The sequence below is a fragment of the Ambystoma mexicanum genome, chromosome 11 (assembly GCF_040938575.1).
Source record: "Ambystoma mexicanum isolate Mex_15411 chromosome 11, UKY_AmexF1_1, whole genome shotgun sequence".
NCBI classification, from domain to species: domain Eukaryota; kingdom Metazoa; phylum Chordata; class Amphibia; order Caudata; family Ambystomatidae; genus Ambystoma; species Ambystoma mexicanum.
Window position 1 is genome coordinate 306,630,936 of NC_090934.1, and position 20,377 is coordinate 306,651,312.

Consider the following 20,377-nt stretch of genomic DNA (forward strand, 5'->3'; position numbering starts at 1 on the left):
TTCATGAGCATGTTAATCCATGCCAGACCCTATGCTGGAGAACAGGCACAGATCTTGGTGCAGTGGTCGATCATGCTTGTTCCCACCAGTCCAGGGGTCGAAGTACCAACAAAAGCCTTCTGGAGATCAGAACAGAGGAGCAGGTCTTTTCCCGGGACACTTGCAGAAAACTTTGTTCCAAGGATGATCTGCCGAATAACTGCAATATCCCTCCTTTTATCCAAGATTCAAGCTGTGAGCAAGCCCATCAATGTTAAGGATGCACACCATTCAAACAGCCAGGGACTCTCCAATCACCGATATCCACTGGTCATCACATTTTCCCAGCAACAGACATTCTGGCACCAGAGATGTGGACTGGACTAGACAGTCCCAGCCCTTTCCTCTGGCACATGTACTCACAAATCTCCAGATGGAGGCCTATGCAAAGCATGAGAATCTATGCAGATTCACAAACGTCAGAAATATGTATATAGATTTGTTTAAGGATAGTTTGCTTATCTGTCTAGAATGTTTCATGGCCTAATAGAGTTTTGTGTACGCCTGTCTAATTTAACTTACATTTGTCTGCTGTGTGTGTGGCTCATTGTACCATTACACCAGTCTTGTCCACTTCTTGGCTACACAACATTGATTGAGTTTGGCTACACCCAAGTGTCAATAACTGAGTTTCCTAACTCGGGTGGCCAACTCAGAACTTACTCACAGGACTGCTTCTGAAGATCCATCTTAACACTAGGCCTGATCTTACATTGATTCGCATGTTGCACAGGACCCAAAATGTGAATGCTCAGCAATACCTTCAGGATGTTACACGCTTGAACACAAAACCTGGGTGGGTCCTTTCCTGTTGGGGAGATAAACTTTTAAGGTGGCGTATGCCCTCTGTGCCCAGGTGTAAGCGAGTAGGGCTCGGTAAAAACATGTAGTGAAGTGTGCTCTATTTTGAATCAAGTTTCCTCAGGAGAGTGAGACAGACAAAACGTACCTCATTCAAGCCATACACTTGCGTGAGGTACGTTCCATGGGCGCATCTTAGTCAGGGTTTTCATCTCTCCCAGGCGGGTGGCTCGATGAGGCACCTAGGCATGGTACTGTAGGCATTCCGGTGGGGTCCTAGGGCAGTGTCCAGTGGTTTATCCCCTGTGTGGATGCAATATGGTCTGCCTTAAAACTCTCAGGCAGGTTATTTTTTTTTTTTTTTAAACCATCGGCCGATGTTAGGGAGAATTCTCAGAAATGTGCTAATTCCTATCTACGATAGAGACCCCCAGTCTTCTTTATTCACCATTTCTTTGTGGGAAGGTCCTTCTTAAGATTTACTGTGCACGTCAAACCAGGTTTGGTCTTTTTGTTCATTTCGTCTTTGGCAGGATTCCCGAAAGAAGTCAGTCTCTGGCTCCAGGGTGCCTGGCGGGGGCAGGAAGCGAGGGAGGTGCCCGAAACTCCATGCTCAGTCTCCGAGGAGACAGAAATGCACTCTAAGTTGATTGGCCGGCTGGCTGTCCAGCAAGGACAGCCACCCTGCTGGCTGACTGACAGCTAGGCTGGAATGAATGGGATAAACCTGCATAAAAGGCAAGTCTTTTTGGCTTGGAAGGCAGAGTCCACCACTGGACGAAGGAAACCGAAGAAGAACTTGGAAGAGATGCCTGCTGCAACTCCTGGACCGTTGCTTTGCCCGGTGAAGACTTACTGCTGTGCTGAAGCTCCGAATTTGTTTCGACTAGAGAAGCCCTGTAAGGACGACTTCTCCCCTTGAGTTGGTGGGACCAATCAACTCCAAAGTAAGCCACCTGAACATCCTCTCAAAGCTGGTTGTATTTCCACTGCAGTTGCTGCCGGAACTGAAGAGCCAGGGAGAGGAACACCAGATTGTGTGCGTTGCTTTTAAGTTGGCCAAGAACTCCAGGAAGATCCTCCGGACTCCCAGGAAGCAGGACTGACCAACCCTAAGCCACCTCAACAGAGTGCTGGACCCCAGATGCAAGGAAAGCCCACCTCAACAGCCAAGAGTCCACAGTGGTGCTATTTCAGGAGCTGAAACTGCTAAGTGCCACTGAATACAAGTTGGTCCTTTTCTGTCGCCGACCGTTGCAGTGCAGGAGTCCTCCAAACATCCTCCCTCTTGTCCCCACGACTGAGGCCCAGGAACACAGGATCTGCAGAGAAGCCAGCTGGAACTGTTCTAACCAAAAGGTACTGTAAAGGCTAAGAGAACTTAGCTCTTGTTGTGTAACCTCACTTGTTATCAATGGATACTTGCCTTGGTTGCGTCTTTAGAGTTTCTAACAGCTTCTTTACCTCACAAGCCTAATCAGCTTGTGGCCCTACTTTGATTTCTTTTCTACAAAGACTTCTAAAACATTGTGCAAGACTTACTTACCTGCAAGAATTGCTTCAGCTCACCTTGACTTGTCCATATGACTTCGGCCTGGCCTGGCTCTCTGAATAACTCTTCTTCCCTCTGAGTCTGTGTAGCCCTCCTTCCAGGATGAGGTTAACTAAATTTGCATTGGGGGTTACCAAAGGTACTTACCTGTTTCAGATTATTTGTGATATCTCTGGTTTTATTATTAAAATGTTTTTCTATGACATGCTCCCAAGTTTTACCCTAAATGCAACAGTGATATATTAATGTCCACAGTGTCCTAGCTACTGAAGTCACCTGAGGTTGTAGGAAGTGTGTGTGCCATCCTAAATGGGTATTTGCTGATTTAGGGAAACTCAGTGTGTATTTTGGAGTGCATTTGTGTGTTACTATTATATTGCCCCTTCTGAAGAAGGCTTACTCAAACTGACTGTTAAATTAATAATTGTTTATTCAAGAAGTATTGTGTGCAAGTGTTTATTTGAATACGTGTCACTGTGAATCTCCATGTAACTACCCTACAGCTCACATTGACCCCTCCTGAGATAAGCCTGGCTGCTCAACATGCTACCAAACTGTGTTGTACAGACTTATACCATAGGTTGGGTTCCTATTGCCAGGTGGTCAGGGTTGTTGTAGTGCACCCAAAGGGTACTGCATACAATCTTGCCTAACAGCCGAGTTAGATGCTCATGAACACAGAGGTTCACTTACCTTAATTACGTGTGGGATTCTTGCAAAGGAGTCATCTGAAACGGCGTATCAGCACACAATCATCTGTTAAAGTGATCTATGCAAGCGGCAGTCGCACGTGTCACACAGGTGCCACACGTGTGATGGCACGAGAAAGTAAACAGCTTGAGTAAACTGGTGGAGGAAAATCTCTGTAGGCAACCTGAGCGATGTTTAAAGCCGATAGGCATAGGCACAAAGGATAACTCAAACGTTAGGCACAAGCAGCACCGGTCTGTTCGCCTCCGATGCAGAGAAAGGGACAGACGGTTGGGCGAGGGCAGACAGTTGTGCATGCCAGGGTGAAGCAAGTTCTATTGAATCAGTGGTCTGGAACATTTGGCTCTCCAGATCTTTTATACTACAATTCCCCCCAATCCTAGCCAGCAGTGTCAATGGTGAGGAATCATGGGAGTTTAAGTCCAGAAAAACATCAGGATGCAGACTCCCTGTACTAAATCTATCTCCGATGTCTGGCAATAGGCTCCAGTTCCATGCCTGCTTTTAAGGATATTCCCAAAGTATGGAAGAAAACGGGTGGCACGATAGAGGTAAATAAGTTAGAACACCTACCCCCATCAGAAAAATCACGCAAATACATTGACACGTCAAGTAAAAAACGGTTTTAAACGAGTGTTCTCAGATCTTCCTCCGAGGGTCAGAGAAACTCTGCATGCCAAGAGTCAGTACAGTGCATGATTGAGGCATGAACTTAAGACTGCCCTAAAGCAAGTCATTTTTTCTTCCTTAAACATAATGCTGTTTTTTTCCTGTTTGTAAAGCTTGCTATGTTGGAACATCTTGTTTTGGGGTGTAGTGTGGGTGGAGGGAACCTGTACGTTTGGTACAGTGAAGGTAAAAAGAAAGGCAGCTAAAACATATCTTCAATTTTAAATTATAAAATGACATGGGTTTTCTCATTTAAAATATGCTGAGATTCCACAAATGGGCAAACATTTTCACTGCTTAAAAATATCAAACGCCAAATGATGGAGAATCAGGTCAAAAGAAATTAAGACTTAAACGTCATAACTACCATGTTGAAGATCAATATGGACAGTAACATTTTGTGCCATCTTCACATATTAGCAACACCTGGTCATAGAAAGTATCTATGGTTGTCCAATGCCATGACTTAGGACCCGATCGTATGCAGGTGCCATTAGGACACCCAGGAATATTTAACAATTGCATTATTAAGAAAAAACACCTATTCAATAACTGATTGGATTGCATGAATAGTTAATGTACACTGTCTTGCTTGCTGTAGGTTTGCAATATATTACCTTTGCCCTGAGAAATGTGTTGCTATAAATGTAATATTGATATGAACTTTCATTTTGAAGTATGAAGGAAATACTTTAGCCATTTTATAGGTTTTATTTCTGATAAAATTACTTATGACACTGATTCATACCTGCAGTCCCAAAACCACCAAGTGCTGAACCTAGCGTGGCTCCCAGCGAGCTGCTGCTTCCAAAACCTAGGGAGGTGTTACCCGGCTGTGCAGATCCTTGTGAAAAAAGTGAGTTCCCTTGAGAATTGTTATTCAGGGAGTTATTGCCATAGAAAGAACTGGATGACAAGTTGTTATTAGGCTGCTGTTGAGGCTGGGGTTGTGGCTGCTGATTTCCGAGTTGCCGAAATGGTCCGTTCGTAGTACCCGCCATACCACCGCCTCCACCATTTGCTGAAGCCGCAGCTGCTGCCACAGCTAAAATAAAATGCAAGATTAGAAAAAAAAAAACATTTAGAAAATAAATCATGGCAAAGGCCTCTAAAATCAACAAAATTCACCAGTATTCCATGTATTTGTAATCAGATATTTAACGTATTGGCCCATCACAACAAATAATTTCTGCACAAAGACTTTGCATAGAATGGTAGACTGTCCAATTATTCTCATGCATAGCTCAGAGCTCAAACCACAGAATATATATTTTTGCACTCCAAAAGATCGGAAGCTGTGTGACAGATCTCTGCCCAAATTACAGAAAGTTATTTCTAAGATGATTGGATAAATATACTAATCAATGCGAGCAACCAAGCGGCTGAAATACGCACACAATTGCTCAATCTTTCCATCACAGCATTCATTTTCAAGAAGAAAATTACTAAATCTTTTTATTATAGCATGATCTAATTTTCAGAAAGAATCACGTAGCAGGCTCCAGGCAGAACGGGAGCTTCGGCAGGATCAAGTGGACAACCTTTGCCTCAAGTGGGGAATATCCCCAGTTCAATCTGTGGCAACGAACACCAAGTGGCGAAGTTCACCAGCAGGGTTCCCCAGCCGCAGAGCATGGGAGACGCATTCCCCTCGTTGCTACTTCGAGTCATCGGTCAACTTAGACGGTACCAGTGTAGGATGATCCTCATCGCAGCACCATGGTTTAGGCAGATCTGGTACCCGGACCTTCTCAGCATCCCCTCCGGTCAAGCTGCCAGTGGTCGCAGACGTCCTGGCCAGGGAGGGACGCTCAATCTGCACTACGACCCAGGGTCGCTGAACCTGAAGGCCTGGCTCCTGCAGCGCTGGGTTTGGTGGTTAAGAGCTGCCAGCGGACTGCAGGGAGGTCCTTGTCAGGGCGTTGTCGACTTTTAAGTGCAATGGACATAAATGGAAGTGGTTTGCAGTTTGGTGCCTGCCGCAGAAGAGTAACTGAGGGTCACGGCTCCCCAAGTCCTTCCGTACTTGTTGGCTAAGTCGGAGCTGGCTCATGCCTCCATCAAGGTGCACCTGGCAGCAATCTCCCGCTACACCTGTTCTCCAGGATGATTTTCTCTTTGGTCGCACCGCCTCGTCAAAGAATTCATCCAGGGACTGTTCTGTTTGTTCCCGCCGGTGAAGGCCCCAGCCTGGAAACTCAAGAGTGGTACCGACCAGGCTCACAGGGCCCCCATTAAAGCCTATGCATCAAGCTCTGCTCAAGTTTGTCTTGGATGACGGCTTTCCTTGTGGTCCTCACCTCTACCAGAGAAGTAGGTGAGATCCAGGCCCTGTCCTGCAAGCAGCCTCATTTGACTTTCCACAAGACGAGGGTGGTGCTGTGGACGCAGCCCTCCTTTCAGCCCAAGATTCCATCGGGATTTCATCACAACAAGCGTTTGGGTTACCTGTATTTTTCTGACCCCTTTGTAGCCGGCTGCAAGGACTTTGCACTCACTGGATGTGACTCGAGGGCTGATGTTTTATGTGGCCTGCACCAAGTTTCCAGAAAACCTCTCAACTTTTTGTGAACTTTGGTCCTGTGAACCATAGGAAAGCCCTTTCCAAGGCTTCTGTTAGGCAAGATTGTATGCAGTACCCTGCGGGAGACTGCACCCAGCCTTGTCCTCTTGGCAATAGTTAACCCAACCTTTGGTATAAGCATGTACTACACAAGTTGGTAGTGACTGAGCAGCCAGGCTTATCTCAAGAGAGGTCATTGTGAGCTGTAAGGTTGCAACACAGTTTCACTGTGACAATTATTCAAATAAACACTTATACTCAAGGTTTCTTGATGAAACAATTCTTAATTTATTTAACAGTCGGTTATAGAAGTCTTCTTCAGAAGGGAGGAAAACATGTAACAAAATATACTTCAAAACACACCGTTTCTCTAAATCAGATGGTACCCATTGGGGATGCCACAGAGACATGTCCTAACACCCTCGGGTGACAAATAGCTAGGACACTGTGGACATTGATTTATCACTGGTACATTTAGAACAATACTCAGTTTGGTGCAAAAGATTAGATATGGGAATATAAAAAAAAGTTAAAAACTGGCAACCAAAACTAGTCTCAACTGAGAATTAGCACAGCTCCACAACAAGAGGCAAGTCCTCTTAAATTTACAGTACCTTTGGTTCGAAGAAAACTGTATCCAGCTGCACTTCTGTTCCTGTGTGGGCCTCAGTCGTGGGGCCAAGATGGAGGACGTCTGGGGACTCCTGCACTACGAATGGAAGGTCAGCGGCAGCGATGGGCAAACTTCAGATAAGCGGCACTTTGTGGTTTCAGCTCCTCTCATCCCTCGCAAATAGCACCATTGCAGTCTCTCAGATACCTTCCTGGACTTTCCTTGCATCTGGGGTCCAGCACTCTGTTGAGGTGGCTGAGGCTTGGTTAGTTTTGCTTCCTGGAAGTCCAGAGGATCTTCCTGGAGTTTGGGTCCTACTTAAAAGCGATGCACTCGATCTGGTGTTCCTCTCCCTGGCAAATTGGTTCCTGAATCAGCAGTGGAAGTTCAACAAGCTCTGAGAGGATGTCCAGACAAGTTCACTTTGGGGTTGATTGGTCCCACCAACCCAAGGGAAGAAGTCGTCCTTGCAGGGCTTCTCTAGTCAAGGCAAGTTCAGTGCTTCAGCAACGCAGCAAGGCTTCACCGGGCAATCCAACGGTTCAGAAGTTGTAGCAGTCGTCTCTTCCAAGTTAGTCGGTTTCCTTCGTTCCAGTGGTCGACTGGCATCCAAGCCAAAAGCCTCGCCTTTTATGCAGGTTTCTCCCGTTCATTCACAGCATAGCAGTCACTCACACAGCAGGGTGACTGTCCTCCAAGGACAGCCAGCCGGCAAATCACCTTTGGGTGCATTCCTGTAACCAAGGGGATTAAGCACAGGGAGTTTCGGAAACCTCCCTCACTTCCTGACCCTGCCAGACACACTGGAGCCAGAGGCATGCTTCACCAGTGAATCCCAACAAACAAAGGGCACTAACCTGGTTTGGCGCCCAGAGTAAATCTCAAGAAGGACCTTTCCAGAAAGAAATGGCGAAAAAATAAGACCGGGGCCATTTTGACAAAATGGGCACCCATCGGTGTCTTACTGCAGCCTGCGGTACAAACACACAATGGTAAGCAAAAGTAAACCACTTCCACTAGCCATTAATTGTAGAAAGGGTAACATATGTTACATCAGAAACTAGATAAAGGGGTTAGTAAGTAACCCCTCCAGCACCCTATTGTAAGCTAGCGTGTGCTGGTCTAGAAAGTTACAATATAAGTAGTCAATTTCACTTCAGTGTTCTTGGAAACAGTTTATCCAAGACAAGGTATTTAAACCTTTTGGCAAATCTGAAGGACTTCCCTGTGTCACTGCACTGAAGGTGCTGTGTGACAATGTAAAAAGATGCCTCTGGAGTTTGTCAGACTCCAAAACCAAAAGGAAGTGTTCAGATCAAAGAAAAAAACATGAGTGGGGAAAAAGGTCTCACTCTCTCCAGGTTAGAAATTAAAAGTCCTTAAGTCCAGCAAAAAGTGCTGGGGGTCTTGGAAGAGGAAGTATTTTCATCCTCGAATCCGGTGGTCAAAAGGCACTTGGGACTGACTAGACTGTACCCTCCGAACAAACCACACCCCGTGTGGGTCCTCAATGTCGTCCTGGGCACCCTGGCGCATATAAACCATTCGGGCCTATGGCTTCCGCAGACATCAGGCTAGTAATCATTAAGACGGCTCTGCTAGTGGGCCTCACCTCACCATGCCGAATCAGTGAAATCCAGAAGCTGGTGGTGTCAGCCATATACTACATTTCACAAGGACAATGTGGTGCTCAGAACGCACCCCGCATTTTTAGTCGTCTCCTTTCACCTAAATGAGAAGATTGTGTTACCAAACTTCTTAGTGGACCCAAAAGATGACGCTCATAGGGTTTTGCACTGTCTGGATGTTAGACTGGCCTTAAGGTTCTACCTGGACAGAATCAGGAGCTTCCATAAATCAGACACCCTCTTCATTACTTTTGGGGGGTCAAAAACGGGCCGTCAGGCCTCCATGGCTTCCATAGCAAGGTGGATGGTTATGCCCATCAAGGAGGCGTATGAGGGGCAGCACAAATCCTTTCCGGCAAACATGCATGCCCAAGCCATTAGAGCTAAGGCCACAGCAGTAGCTTTCCAAAGACATATTCTGTGGCAGGTTGTCAGCAAAGCGGCTACGTGGTCTACACCCTCGGCCTTCTGCAAGCACTACTGCTTGGATGCCAGCGCCAGCACGGACGTGGCATTTGGTCAGGCAGTGTTAAGGAAGTTGTTTTCTTAGAGGGGCAACTCTCCACCCTGGGGCTAAATTCAGTTGTAATCGCTTATGCAGTATGGAGAAAAGGGGACGAGACAGCGTAATTATAAGTTGCTCACCGTAGTGACTAACGTACTCCTATTCCATAGTCCCCGTTCCTTCATACGCCCCAGGAGTGGCGCTGGTGGGCGGAGTCAGAAGCGCATCCTCCCCGGCCCACGCCCATCGAAATTTAAAGAGGAAGATTTTTTTTATGGTGAAAAAGGTTCCTTCTCCCGTGCCTAGTGAGGGACGCTCCTACAGAATGGAGGAAAGGGGACTATGGAGTACGTTAGTCACTATGGTGAGTAACGTATAATATAATGTTCATATTTTTTATCTACTTTTTATGTAGAAACTGTACAGTGGGCGCTTGTAACAGCATGAGGGGTTAAGTGTCTGGATCGGCGGTGTTTTGTGCATGTCATAATATGCAGAAGAGGCGTATGAGTGTTAGTCGGTTGATGTACCCAATTTACATCTGACTGTCAATTGTCAGGAGTCTGACTCATGTGAGTTTTCATACGTATTAGTGTATAATAAACAAAATGTACATGTAGTTAGTATATAAAGTGAACATTAATTCTGCTCATTTATTAAATGCTTACTATACGTAAGCAAGCTTACATTGTAGTGATCTACAACTGAAGTGGCTTTTCAGTAGATACAAGATGCGTACGAGTTTGTTTGCACCTTGGGATAATTTACTTCTCCTGAAGAAAGATCACCAAACTCAGTCATGACTGAGTTTTCATACATATGGTAGCGTACAAGTATGTGGTAAATCTACGTGTATAGATAGTATCAGATGTGCATTCATTATACGCATGTGTCCTTTAAATATAAATCTTCAATTAATGTCCCAAAAGTGGTCAAGTAGATTTTTTTCCCCAAAGATTTCATTTCACCAATTCCTGATGAGATCCAAGTACATGCCGAAGATTTTGGAAGTTGAAGTAGCCAATTCTGAGATTCGGGCCTAAACAATTTGATTGCGTTTTGAACAACTTTTAATATGGTGTTTTCAAAGTAAAATATTTTTAAAATATGAAGAGGAAAAATGAAATAATCTGAATTTTTCTATCTAATGGCATATTCTTCAATTTTAATGTAGGTTTTTTGAGAATTTTTCATACAAGCCTTCAAAAGTTATTCACAAAAGATTTTCTGAAACTCCAGACACTAGCACAATGGAATGTATGTGTACATTTGTGGGATTAATTGCATCTTGGCACCAGGCCCCCCGAAGAGTGGCTGGGCTTGGTACTTCATTACTCAGCTAGTGTTTTGGTATAATTTGGACAGGCTATTTTTCCACTCAGGCTGAGTCTCTTCACCAGAGGTGTAAGGAAAAACCTCCTTATAAAATGAAAAGCAGGAAGGCTGAGACTAGGGAAATCACTGGCTTGTTGTAAATCATAATTAAACTCACAAGCTTATTCGTTTGACTACATAATTGTATTTTTATAACATGCTTAATACCAGAGTTCAGTTTCTAAGCGCCGATCTGGGATTTGAACCTCTGTTGCTCTTGCTTCCAAGACCAGCACATTGCCCCTGTGCTATCCACCGTTCACTTATGCACACAGTAGAGTGCGAGAAATAATAGATTTAGCAACACATACGCAATAGGTCAGTTTCTAAAAGGCAAACAAAAACAATATATGTACACATGTTCAGTTTGGCCTCTGAAATGGTATGCACACCAAGCTTTAGAACATCGGTTTCGATAGCGCTGCTATAACAATAGCTGAGGGAGAGAAATAAGAGGTGTTATGATATTTTCCATTTAATTTGGTCTAGGGATCCAAGAAGTAGGCCTTACATGGCTGTTCTGCCCACATGGGCTCGGTGAACCCACATGCAGCCTCCATATTGTTTTATGCTGGGAATATACTTCCTCTTTGCAGACTCTGGACAAAACTCAGATGCCTATATATGGTCACACCCTACTTGTTGGAAGGCTGCCAAAAGCACTGTGGAACACAAAGACAAGGATTGAATGAACGCTGCCAACCATTTTAGTATCCAATATAATTTGCCATGAGGTAATACTATTAGAGCAGAGCCTTGTACCCTTAAAAGGTAAAAGAATAACGGAACAACTGCCCCAACCAGTCTTGGCTCCCCTTGGAGTGCTAACGAAAATATCCAAAGTTGTAAAATACAGGGCTAAAAAGTTGCACTGTACTACTGTCCTTATGGGAAGTAGTAATTCTTTACAATTGCAATTTATGGGGATAGGTAACACCCCCCCCCTCACACCCCTTCCCTGACCTCCTCCACAAGAACTGGTATCATTAAGGAGTGCCAGTCTCTCCAAAGCTTAGAGTTAAGCCAGGGTGTGAGGTTGAAAAAGACCTCACTCCCAAAAATCAGTCCAAGATCACACAGTCTTCTGATATGCTGGGGGTCCCATTAAAAGATACATATGTTCTAACAAAATTGTTGGAGCAGAGCATTAAGCATGGTATGGATCCTGGGATCAAGGCCTTTGTGGATGGGATTGTTAGTGGATTTGCTGTTGGGAATTCTATGGCTGGCTGGTTAACCAGACTTGTATTGCTTCTGAAGAACGTAACTGTCCGAGGAGGCCAACTGTAGTGGAGCCAATACAAACTGTGGTATTCTGGCCCTCTGTACCTTGCACTCAGAATCCCTCCCATGAATACTCATTATTATGACTATGCCCTCGTTAATCATGCATGTAATTGAGCCTTTCCTGGGGATGTTGTCTGCTCTGAATCCTGCCACCCCGACCTCCAATGCTTCTGGAGGAAACGGGTTGTAGACCTTTATCTAGGTTGAGAATGACTGGACAAACTCTGTAGGTCCTTTTCACAGCCCCTTTTCCCTCTAGTGGTGTCACGGTATTGGTTTCATGGCGGTATGATAACCACCTTGTCAAATGATGGTATATCATGGTTATCGTGGTACAGCAGGTGGAGTTAACTAATCTTAAATATGTTCTTAAAGGTCATAAATTGTCAGCATTTTGAAACTTGTCTCTGCACATTTTTAGCTGATCCTCCAGGAATCTAAGGTGGCCGCAGATTTGGTCTTTCCTGGTGTGCACTCGTTGATCGCCTTGAATGAAAGAGTAACTAGTGGAAATGTTAAAATGAAAATTTTGAGCAATGAGCTTGCTGCTCAGTCACAGGTCATCGCTTTGAAAATTAGCCTCGACCTGCATTATTTTGCAACCACATGGCATGGGCATCATGACCCCTGGATGCGATCAGTCATAAAAGTTTGTTTTGATAACGCATTCTCATTAAAGGGAGAAAGGTAACTCATGTGAGGTCTGAAAGCCCATGTCATTTTTTCTTTTGTCAAAATGTCACAGCCAACACAGACTCAGCGAAAGGTTGCATATTGATCAAATCACTATAGCTTGTTTACCATCTGCCTGGTGTATTATAAAGGTCTGATGTTGGTGTCACCACTGACCATGTAATCCTAACAGGACAGCGTTCAGAGGGCGCTGTTGATTTCTTTCTTGATTCCTGCAATACATGTTCATTTAACTTCTTAAAAGATAGTGGCACAAAAACGTTTTGAAAATTACAAAGTTAAAATACATATTGGTACAAATATGGTCTGGACCACCACCTCACCATAGCCCATCATTACCATTTTCCCCAGGTCTGAGTGCATTAGGACCCTTGTCATGCGAGTTGAGTCGGATGAATGCTTTCATGGGTGGTGTCACAAATCGAGGATAGACCTGAAAAATATCTCGCCCCCATTGCTCTGCATACTTCAAATTGAATGTAGAATCTGTCCTGCCTGCTTGAGTCCAATGCCATATGCAGAAGGAACCTAAAACCACCAAGCCAAGATTTATAACCCCCTTTAGTAATGAAGCCGCCTCCATAAGAAAAATCCTCTCACGACACTGGGATATTCTCAAAGCCGATGAAGACCTAACAGATCACTTAACAGACAAACCTAACCTCACATTCAGGAGAGCACCTAATCTAAAGAACATTCTTTTCCCCTCTCACTTTCAACAAAACCACCAAGAACAAGGCCTACCCCAACTTTGGAATAAAAGACCACTTCAAATGTGGGACCTGTAACATATGCCAATTCTCCTCTGATAACAAGAAAATCATCAAATTACCAAATGGCAAAAATCACATCATCCGTGACTTCATCAACTGCAACTCTAAATTTACAGTGTATGGCATAACTTGTCCCTGCCAGAAGCTGTATATTGGAAGCACTTTAGAAAATTGAAACAGAATAACAGAACATATTCGTGCTTTGAAAAATCAGGACATGACCTCGCCATTGGCACACCACTTCTTCAGCACACACCCAGAAGAAGCAATTGACTCCATCAAATTCTTTGGAATCGGAAAAAAATCAATAAACCCGAGAGGGGGGAACTGGGAACGCCATTTGAGGCAACAAGAGGCAAAATGGATCTGCCTCATGGACTGCTGCCACTCAGGCCTCAACTCTGACCACGAGATGGCCCACTTTCTATAAACCCACCACTGTACCCCACAGTATCAGCCTACATTACTAGTATAATCTACATGTCCAACCCCTCACTCAACCTTTTACATTATGCTATAATCTCAACCCATACTTTTACCCACTATATCATCATATTCTCATCTTTTTCCGTCAAAGGCACCCACAATTACAAATCAAAGTAAACATTGTTTTACCCTATCAATATAACAGTCTTGCTGTCAATGTCCCGACAAAATGTCTTAATTTCCTTACTTACCCATATAGGAACTGTAGTTCGTCATACCGTACCATTGTAGTTCGATTTAACCTAGCTCAAATTAAAGTGCATGAGTCTGCACGTGACTATCACGATTCCACGTTAGCAAGTGCTACTAACGAATCCTCCACTCAAACAGAATGATGTTTTCTGAAACAAATAAATGCTAGATTTTATACCGAGCCAAACTTGTTTTCGCGCAGAATTCCAAGTTCGCCCATACTTCATTAACGGGAGCAGTATCATTTTATGGTTAAAATGAACCGGATAAACACAAATAATCATTCCCTTTCCAAAATGGCTACTATTATGCCATCGGCGTACGTGAAAGCGAGCTTGCACGTGATCACGGCACACCTTCACGTCATCACGCATTATAAACTAATCACTTCACTGCAATGCCATGACGAACCCGGACACAAATATATACTCGGCTATCACACCGTGACTATTTTGGACCCTCTTAAACACTCGCAATCAACCTAAGCTAAGCCGTGTTACCCATAATGAACCTGTACTAGGTATCTTACCTATATCAGAAACGACCCAAATACGGTGTCTCTCTTTCTTCGTTTTCAAATAGCCTGCCACACGGTATACCTCTGGATTAGCAGGAGAATCCTTTCTACTTCCACGAAAATAACGAAGTGATCAAAATTAAGGAGAAACTCAAGCATACACTAATAATGAATCCTCATGTTAGCTCATAGGTAAGTGTGACCCTAACACGGCCAACTTACATTTAAAGGTTGTACGAGCACATTATGGAACCCGTAGCTTAAATTCAACCATAGTCACAACCTTTACTACTCTAATGCCCAAACTTTTACTAAGCATGCTACATTAGCACTTGGTTCACCAACTGGCCCAACTAACAATTTGACAAAACATAACCGCGATATTAATACTGCACATAAGTATTATCTTTTGCACATCAATCTATTCGCACAATGGATCAGCCTCTCCCCAGCTACCATTTCTGTCAATCTGAGTAAGACTTGCCTTCACACAAATTGTTTCCCTATTTCACACACCAAAACCTTTATTCTGACTAATTCAACTTAATTCCATACAGTTCAACCAAACAGACAACCCTCCTGAGGAACCAATATTAACATATTGGAGAAACATGTGTCGAGGGATAAGTGTACATGAGTCAACTTTGTATACCACATAGTTCACCAAGTAATACAAATTACGGACTCTGAAACAATATACAATACCCAAGCATTTCAAACTTTGGAAACAACGGAAATCTATTCAGGACCATAAGGACTGTAAAGAACGACAAAGCCTCTACTGTACTAATAACACCAAGGGATAAGAAAATCATGGAAAATATCTCTAACCAAGTGGTACAAAACTAATCATAAGTAATCCACAAGGACCCAAAGGATACAAGCAATACTCTTACTGTATAATCAACACTAAGGGCAACTCAAAAGAATTAAAAAAAATTAACATTTTTACTTTGAGACTCACTTTTCCCCTTCTGTGAACATACATTAGGGCTCATGTCCCTTACTGTGCAATTAACACTAAGGGCAACCAAACTTTTTTATCTCTAAGTCGAGGCCTTTTTCCCCCTTCTGTGATTTAACATTAGGGTAACGGATTAAACTATTAATCTAACAAAATTCCATTTTTCTTAGATTGAATTACCAATTATCAATAAAAATATCTTTTGAAAAGAACTTTCATGCTTTTGGTCGTTATATATACCTTTCGATTGAGTCTGATGGCGCATTAGGTAATATGACAATGCATTACTTACCGTAAAAGCATTTCTGATGGTTGTATCTGCTTAGATTCACATGCTGTGCATAGGTCCGACATCCAGTGGTCACTGCGGAGTATTGCATTTTGTTTTTCGTAGTCGAAAAGGGGACGTCGACAAGGCGTGTCTGTAACACTATCCCTATAGTGACGTGTGTTGTACCCACAATCCCTCACGCGTCGAGGTCCCTCTGTTTGTATTTTTCTGCCCTGAGGGAGCCTTCTAGACGTGAGTGAGTACAGAAAAGAGAGAAATATAGAAAGATGTCTATGTTCCTTCCATCCGAGCGGGGAGGAAGGGTGGGCGCATGTGAATCTAAGCAGATACAACCATCAGAAATGCTTTTACGGTAAGTAATGCATTGTCTTCTGATGTTTGTTAATCTGCTTAGAATCACATGCTGTGCATAGACTAGCGAGCAGTACCCGGAGTTGGCGGTGGGTTATGAGAAGGAACAGTAGAGAAAAGATGTCTTAATACTGCCTGTCCCACCTGGGAGTCAGATCTAGAGTGTGCATCTAGACAGTAGTGTTTTGTAAAGGTGTGCACAGAACTCCAGGTAGCCGCTTTGCAGATGGACTCAAGGGGAACATTTGCAATGAATGCTATGGACGCCCCCGTGCCTCGAGTAGAATGTGCTCTTGGCCTAAAGGGCAGTTCTCTCAGCAAGAGTATAGCAGAGAGTGATGCATTGGACAATCCATCTAGAAATAGTGGACTTTGAAACTGCATCCCCTTCTCTTCCTGCTGCCACCGAGACGAAGAACTGATTAGTCTTCCTCAGTGATCTGGTTCTTTCCATGTAGAACATGACCGCTCTGCGCACATCTAGTGTGTGCAGAGTTTTTTCTCCCAAGTTGGAAGGATTTTGAAAGAACGCTGGTAGTTCTATAGACTGGTTTACATGGAATTTTGAGATGAATTTTGGAGCAAACCTTGGGTGAGTGCGTAGAACCACTTTATCTTTGTGAACTGTAACAAAGGGGTCTAGAACAGAAAGAGCCTGTAGTTCACTTACTCTCCTGATGGAGGTGATAGCTATTAGGAAAGCAGTCTTAAGAGTGAGGTCTTTAAGAGTTGCTTTGTGCATGGGTTCAAAAGGTGATCCCATGAGTTTTGTAAGTACCACGTTAAGGTCCCATCCGGGAGCTGGGTCAGCTATCGGGGGGTGTATTCTCTTTACTCCCTCCATGAAGGCCTTTATAACAGGGATCTTCCACCACGACACTTTGAGTTGGGAAGTGGTGTATGCAGAAAGTGCCGCTAGGTGGACTTTAATGGAATTGAACACTAGACCTGAATCCAATAAATGGGTCAGGTATAGAACAATATGTGTGGGAGAGCAGTCAATTGGGTTGATGCTCTTTCCTCTGCACCAGATGACAAATCTCTTCCATTTGCTAGAATAGCAGTGGCGAGTGTTAGGTTTTCTGGCTTCCCTGAGGATGTCCATGCATCTCTGCGGGAGCTGTAGGTGTCCAAATTCTACGACCTCAGGAGCCAGGCTGCTAAGTTCATGTTCTGGGGGCATGGATGCAGCGTCCTGCCCCTGTCTTGTGACAGCATGTTGTACGGGCAGGGGAGTTTCACTGGGGGAGATGGAGACATCTCCATCAAGTGAGCAAACCATGGCTGTCGGGCCCACATTGGGGCCACCAGTATCATGGTTACTTGTTCCTGGTGCATCTTGTGCACCACCTTGTTGAGAAGGGGAGTCGGGGGGAAAAGCGTAAACAAATTTCCCTGACCATCGAATCGACAGACCGTTCCCCTTGGATTGGTTTTGGGGGTACCTGGAGGCGTAGCTTTGGCATTGTGAGTTCTCCAGGGTTGCGAACAGGTCTATTTCTGGGAATCCCCATTGCGTGAAGACGTCGAAGACGATGTCTTCGTGCAGTCCCCATTCGTACTCTTCGGGCAGGGGGAAATCTCTGCTGAGTTTGTCTGCCAGCAGATTGAGTTCCCCTGGTACATGTTGTGACAGGAGGAACATATTCTGTTTGAGAGCCCACTTCCATATGTTTTGGGCCAGTTTGGACAGACCTGGAGAGTGGGTTCCCCCCTGCTTGTTGATGTAATACATGGCTGTGGTGCTGTCTGTAAGGACCATCACTGTCCTGCCTTGTAGGTGTTCCTGGAAGGCTTTTAGCGCCTTGAACACCGCTAGTAGCTCCAGAAGATTGATGTGTTTGGATGCTACGCTCGGAGTCCACTCTCCGTGAGCAGTCTGATGGGATAGGTGAGCCCCCCATCCTGTGAGGGATGCGTCTGTGGTTAGAGTGGCTTCCGCCGCGGGTGTAGCAAAGGGTTTCCCTTTTTCTAGGTTTTCTTTTGTCCACCACCGTAGCGAGAGAACTAAGGCCTGCGAGACCACTACTAGATCGTCCCATAGTCCGCTGGCCTGACACCACTGGCTGTTGAGCCACTCTTGCATAGGGCGCAGGCGCGCGTGAGGTACCAAATAAATACACAACGCCATCATGCCTAGCAAGCGCATTGCTTTGCGTACCGTCACCTCTCGACCGGACACATATTGAGGGATCTGAAACAGCATGTTTTGAACCCTCTCTTTGGAGGGGAAGACGAGGCCGTCCTTTGTTTGAATTAGAGCCCCTAGGAATTGTTTGATTTGGCTGGGGTCTAGGCTGGACTTCTTTTCGTTGATGGAGAAGCCCAACTGGAACAAAAGGTCTACAGTCTTTTGGGTATTGGAGAAGCATGTTTCGTAAGAATCCCCTGTTATGAGCCAGTCGTCGAGGTAAGGGTAAACTGGGATGGACAACCTGCGCAGGTGGGCCGCTGCCACTGCCAGTACCTTCGTGAATACCCTCGGTGCTGATGCTATGCCGAAGGGTAGCACTCTGAACTGGTAGTGTTTGCCCTCTATCATGAACCGGAGGGATTTTCTGTGCGCTGGCAACATTAAAATATGAAAGTATGCATCTTTCATGTCCAATGTTGTCATCTAATCTCCCTGTGATAGCAGTGGGATCACTTCCTGTAGGGTCACCATACGAAACTTTTGGGGTTTGATAAACTTGTTCGCTGGGTGCAGATCTAATACAGGGCGCATGGTTAGATCCTTTTTGGGTACAAGGAAGTACACTGAATAAATACCTTCCGTTTCCTGAGATAGAGGCACGACCTCTATGGCTCCCTTTTCCAGCAGTTGCTGTACTTCTTGTAGAAGGATGGCAAGATGTTCCGGTGACATGCGTCGTCCCCTCAGGGGTTTGTATGTTGGGGAACTGTTGAATTCGATGCAGTATCCGTGGGCTACGGTGGAAAGTACCCAGCGGTCTGACGTTATACCCTCCCATGCTGGAAGAAAGGATGTTATCCGGCCCCCGACCGGTGTTGCATGGGAGGGGACGCGAATCTTCGCGTCACTTGGTGTTGTTAGGGGCTTGGGAACCTCTGGGGGTGGACCCTCGCCCTCTTCCTTTGCCCCGACGCTGTCCTCTTTGACTGTACTGGCCACTACTGGTCTGGAAATTGGTGGCAGGGTACTGTTGCTGCTGGTTTTGTTGTTGGCGTTGGCCACGAAAAAAGCGTTTATTGCCATATCCGCGCCTGGTAGCGGGCTTAGAGATTATCATGATCTCTGCTTCCAAAAGGTCAGGGTTTTCCCAACTCCCTTGGAAGCAGATCCATAACCCTGGTTCCGAGTGCCAACCAGTCCCAATTGGGACCTTTTGGACCCAGTCCTGGCGCCAGTGGCACCAGGCTCATAAATATGCCCAGTCCCAGCGCTGGAAGCGCCGGGCTCATAATGCTTGGGTGGACTTACCTGCAGCAGACCATGCTGCTTACTTGCCTGCCAGTTGAGTCTCTGATCCTCTTCTGTTTGGAACTACTTTTCCTGATGGGTGGGGCTGGAGCCACTCCCTAGATTCAGAACACTGGAAGGCAGGAACTCTTTTCTTACCAGGAACTCTTTTCTTACCTAGGCGTGGCTGTGGAAGGAGACACCTAAGCACTACAGGAGGCTATTTAAACCACACCCGGTGGATGAATCTTGCTTTGCGTTATTCTGCAACCTCTGCAGCAGAACGCTCATTGTGTCTTCTGCATCCGGTCCTGGGCCTAAGGAAAAAGGCTTACCATCCTGAATCCAGTCTTCAGCAACACCTATAAAGACAAGAAAGAACAGGTTAGCATTCCGGCATCTGAAAGGCAAAGGAAGGCAAAGGCTTACCTACTCTTCGTGCGCTCCGGAGGTCTTCACACTGCATTCCGGCATCTGAAAGACAAAAGCTTACCATCTCTTCGCACGCTCCGGAGGCCTTTGGCGCTGCATCCCGCATCTGAAAGACAAAACAAGGTGCGTTTAAAGACATTGGGGAACTTTAATACTCACGTGCCATTACTCCTTTACACATCTAATCCAGTGGGTATTTCGGCACCCTGCAGCCGCTCCGAACTCGTACCTGCAAAATAAAAAGACAGTTAGAGCGCATCGTGAAGCAGGCAACAAGCGCTTACTTACGTGCTTCCAGGCGCTTCTATTCATCACACGGGCTCCATCTTCAACTCACTTCAGCCCGTCATCCGCCATCGCCGGAACCCTGCAAAACAAGAGACATCATTACTAAAGACTTTAAAGACATTAGAATGACTCAAAACTTACCGTTCGTGCAGTAAACGACGGACAGCAGTCCTCTGAAGTCAAGAGGCCTGCGCTACCTATCCAGTGAAGAAACTGGTTACAGCAC

The 20,377-nt window shown here is 45.1% G+C and overlaps 1 protein-coding gene across 16 annotated transcripts in view; it reads right to left on the reverse strand.

Annotated features, from left to right (window-relative positions):
* Positions 1-20,377, reverse strand: part of PUM1 (pumilio RNA binding family member 1) — a 1,312,543-nt gene that overhangs the window by 389,994 nt on the left and 902,172 nt on the right. For all 16 annotated transcript variants that reach the window (XM_069623037.1, XM_069623034.1, XM_069623036.1 and 13 more), the window contains one exon: positions 4,521-4,817. In XM_069623037.1, the coding sequence (XP_069479138.1) occupies positions 4,521-4,817 (297 nt within the window). The remainder of the gene's footprint in view (positions 1-4,520; positions 4,818-20,377) is intronic.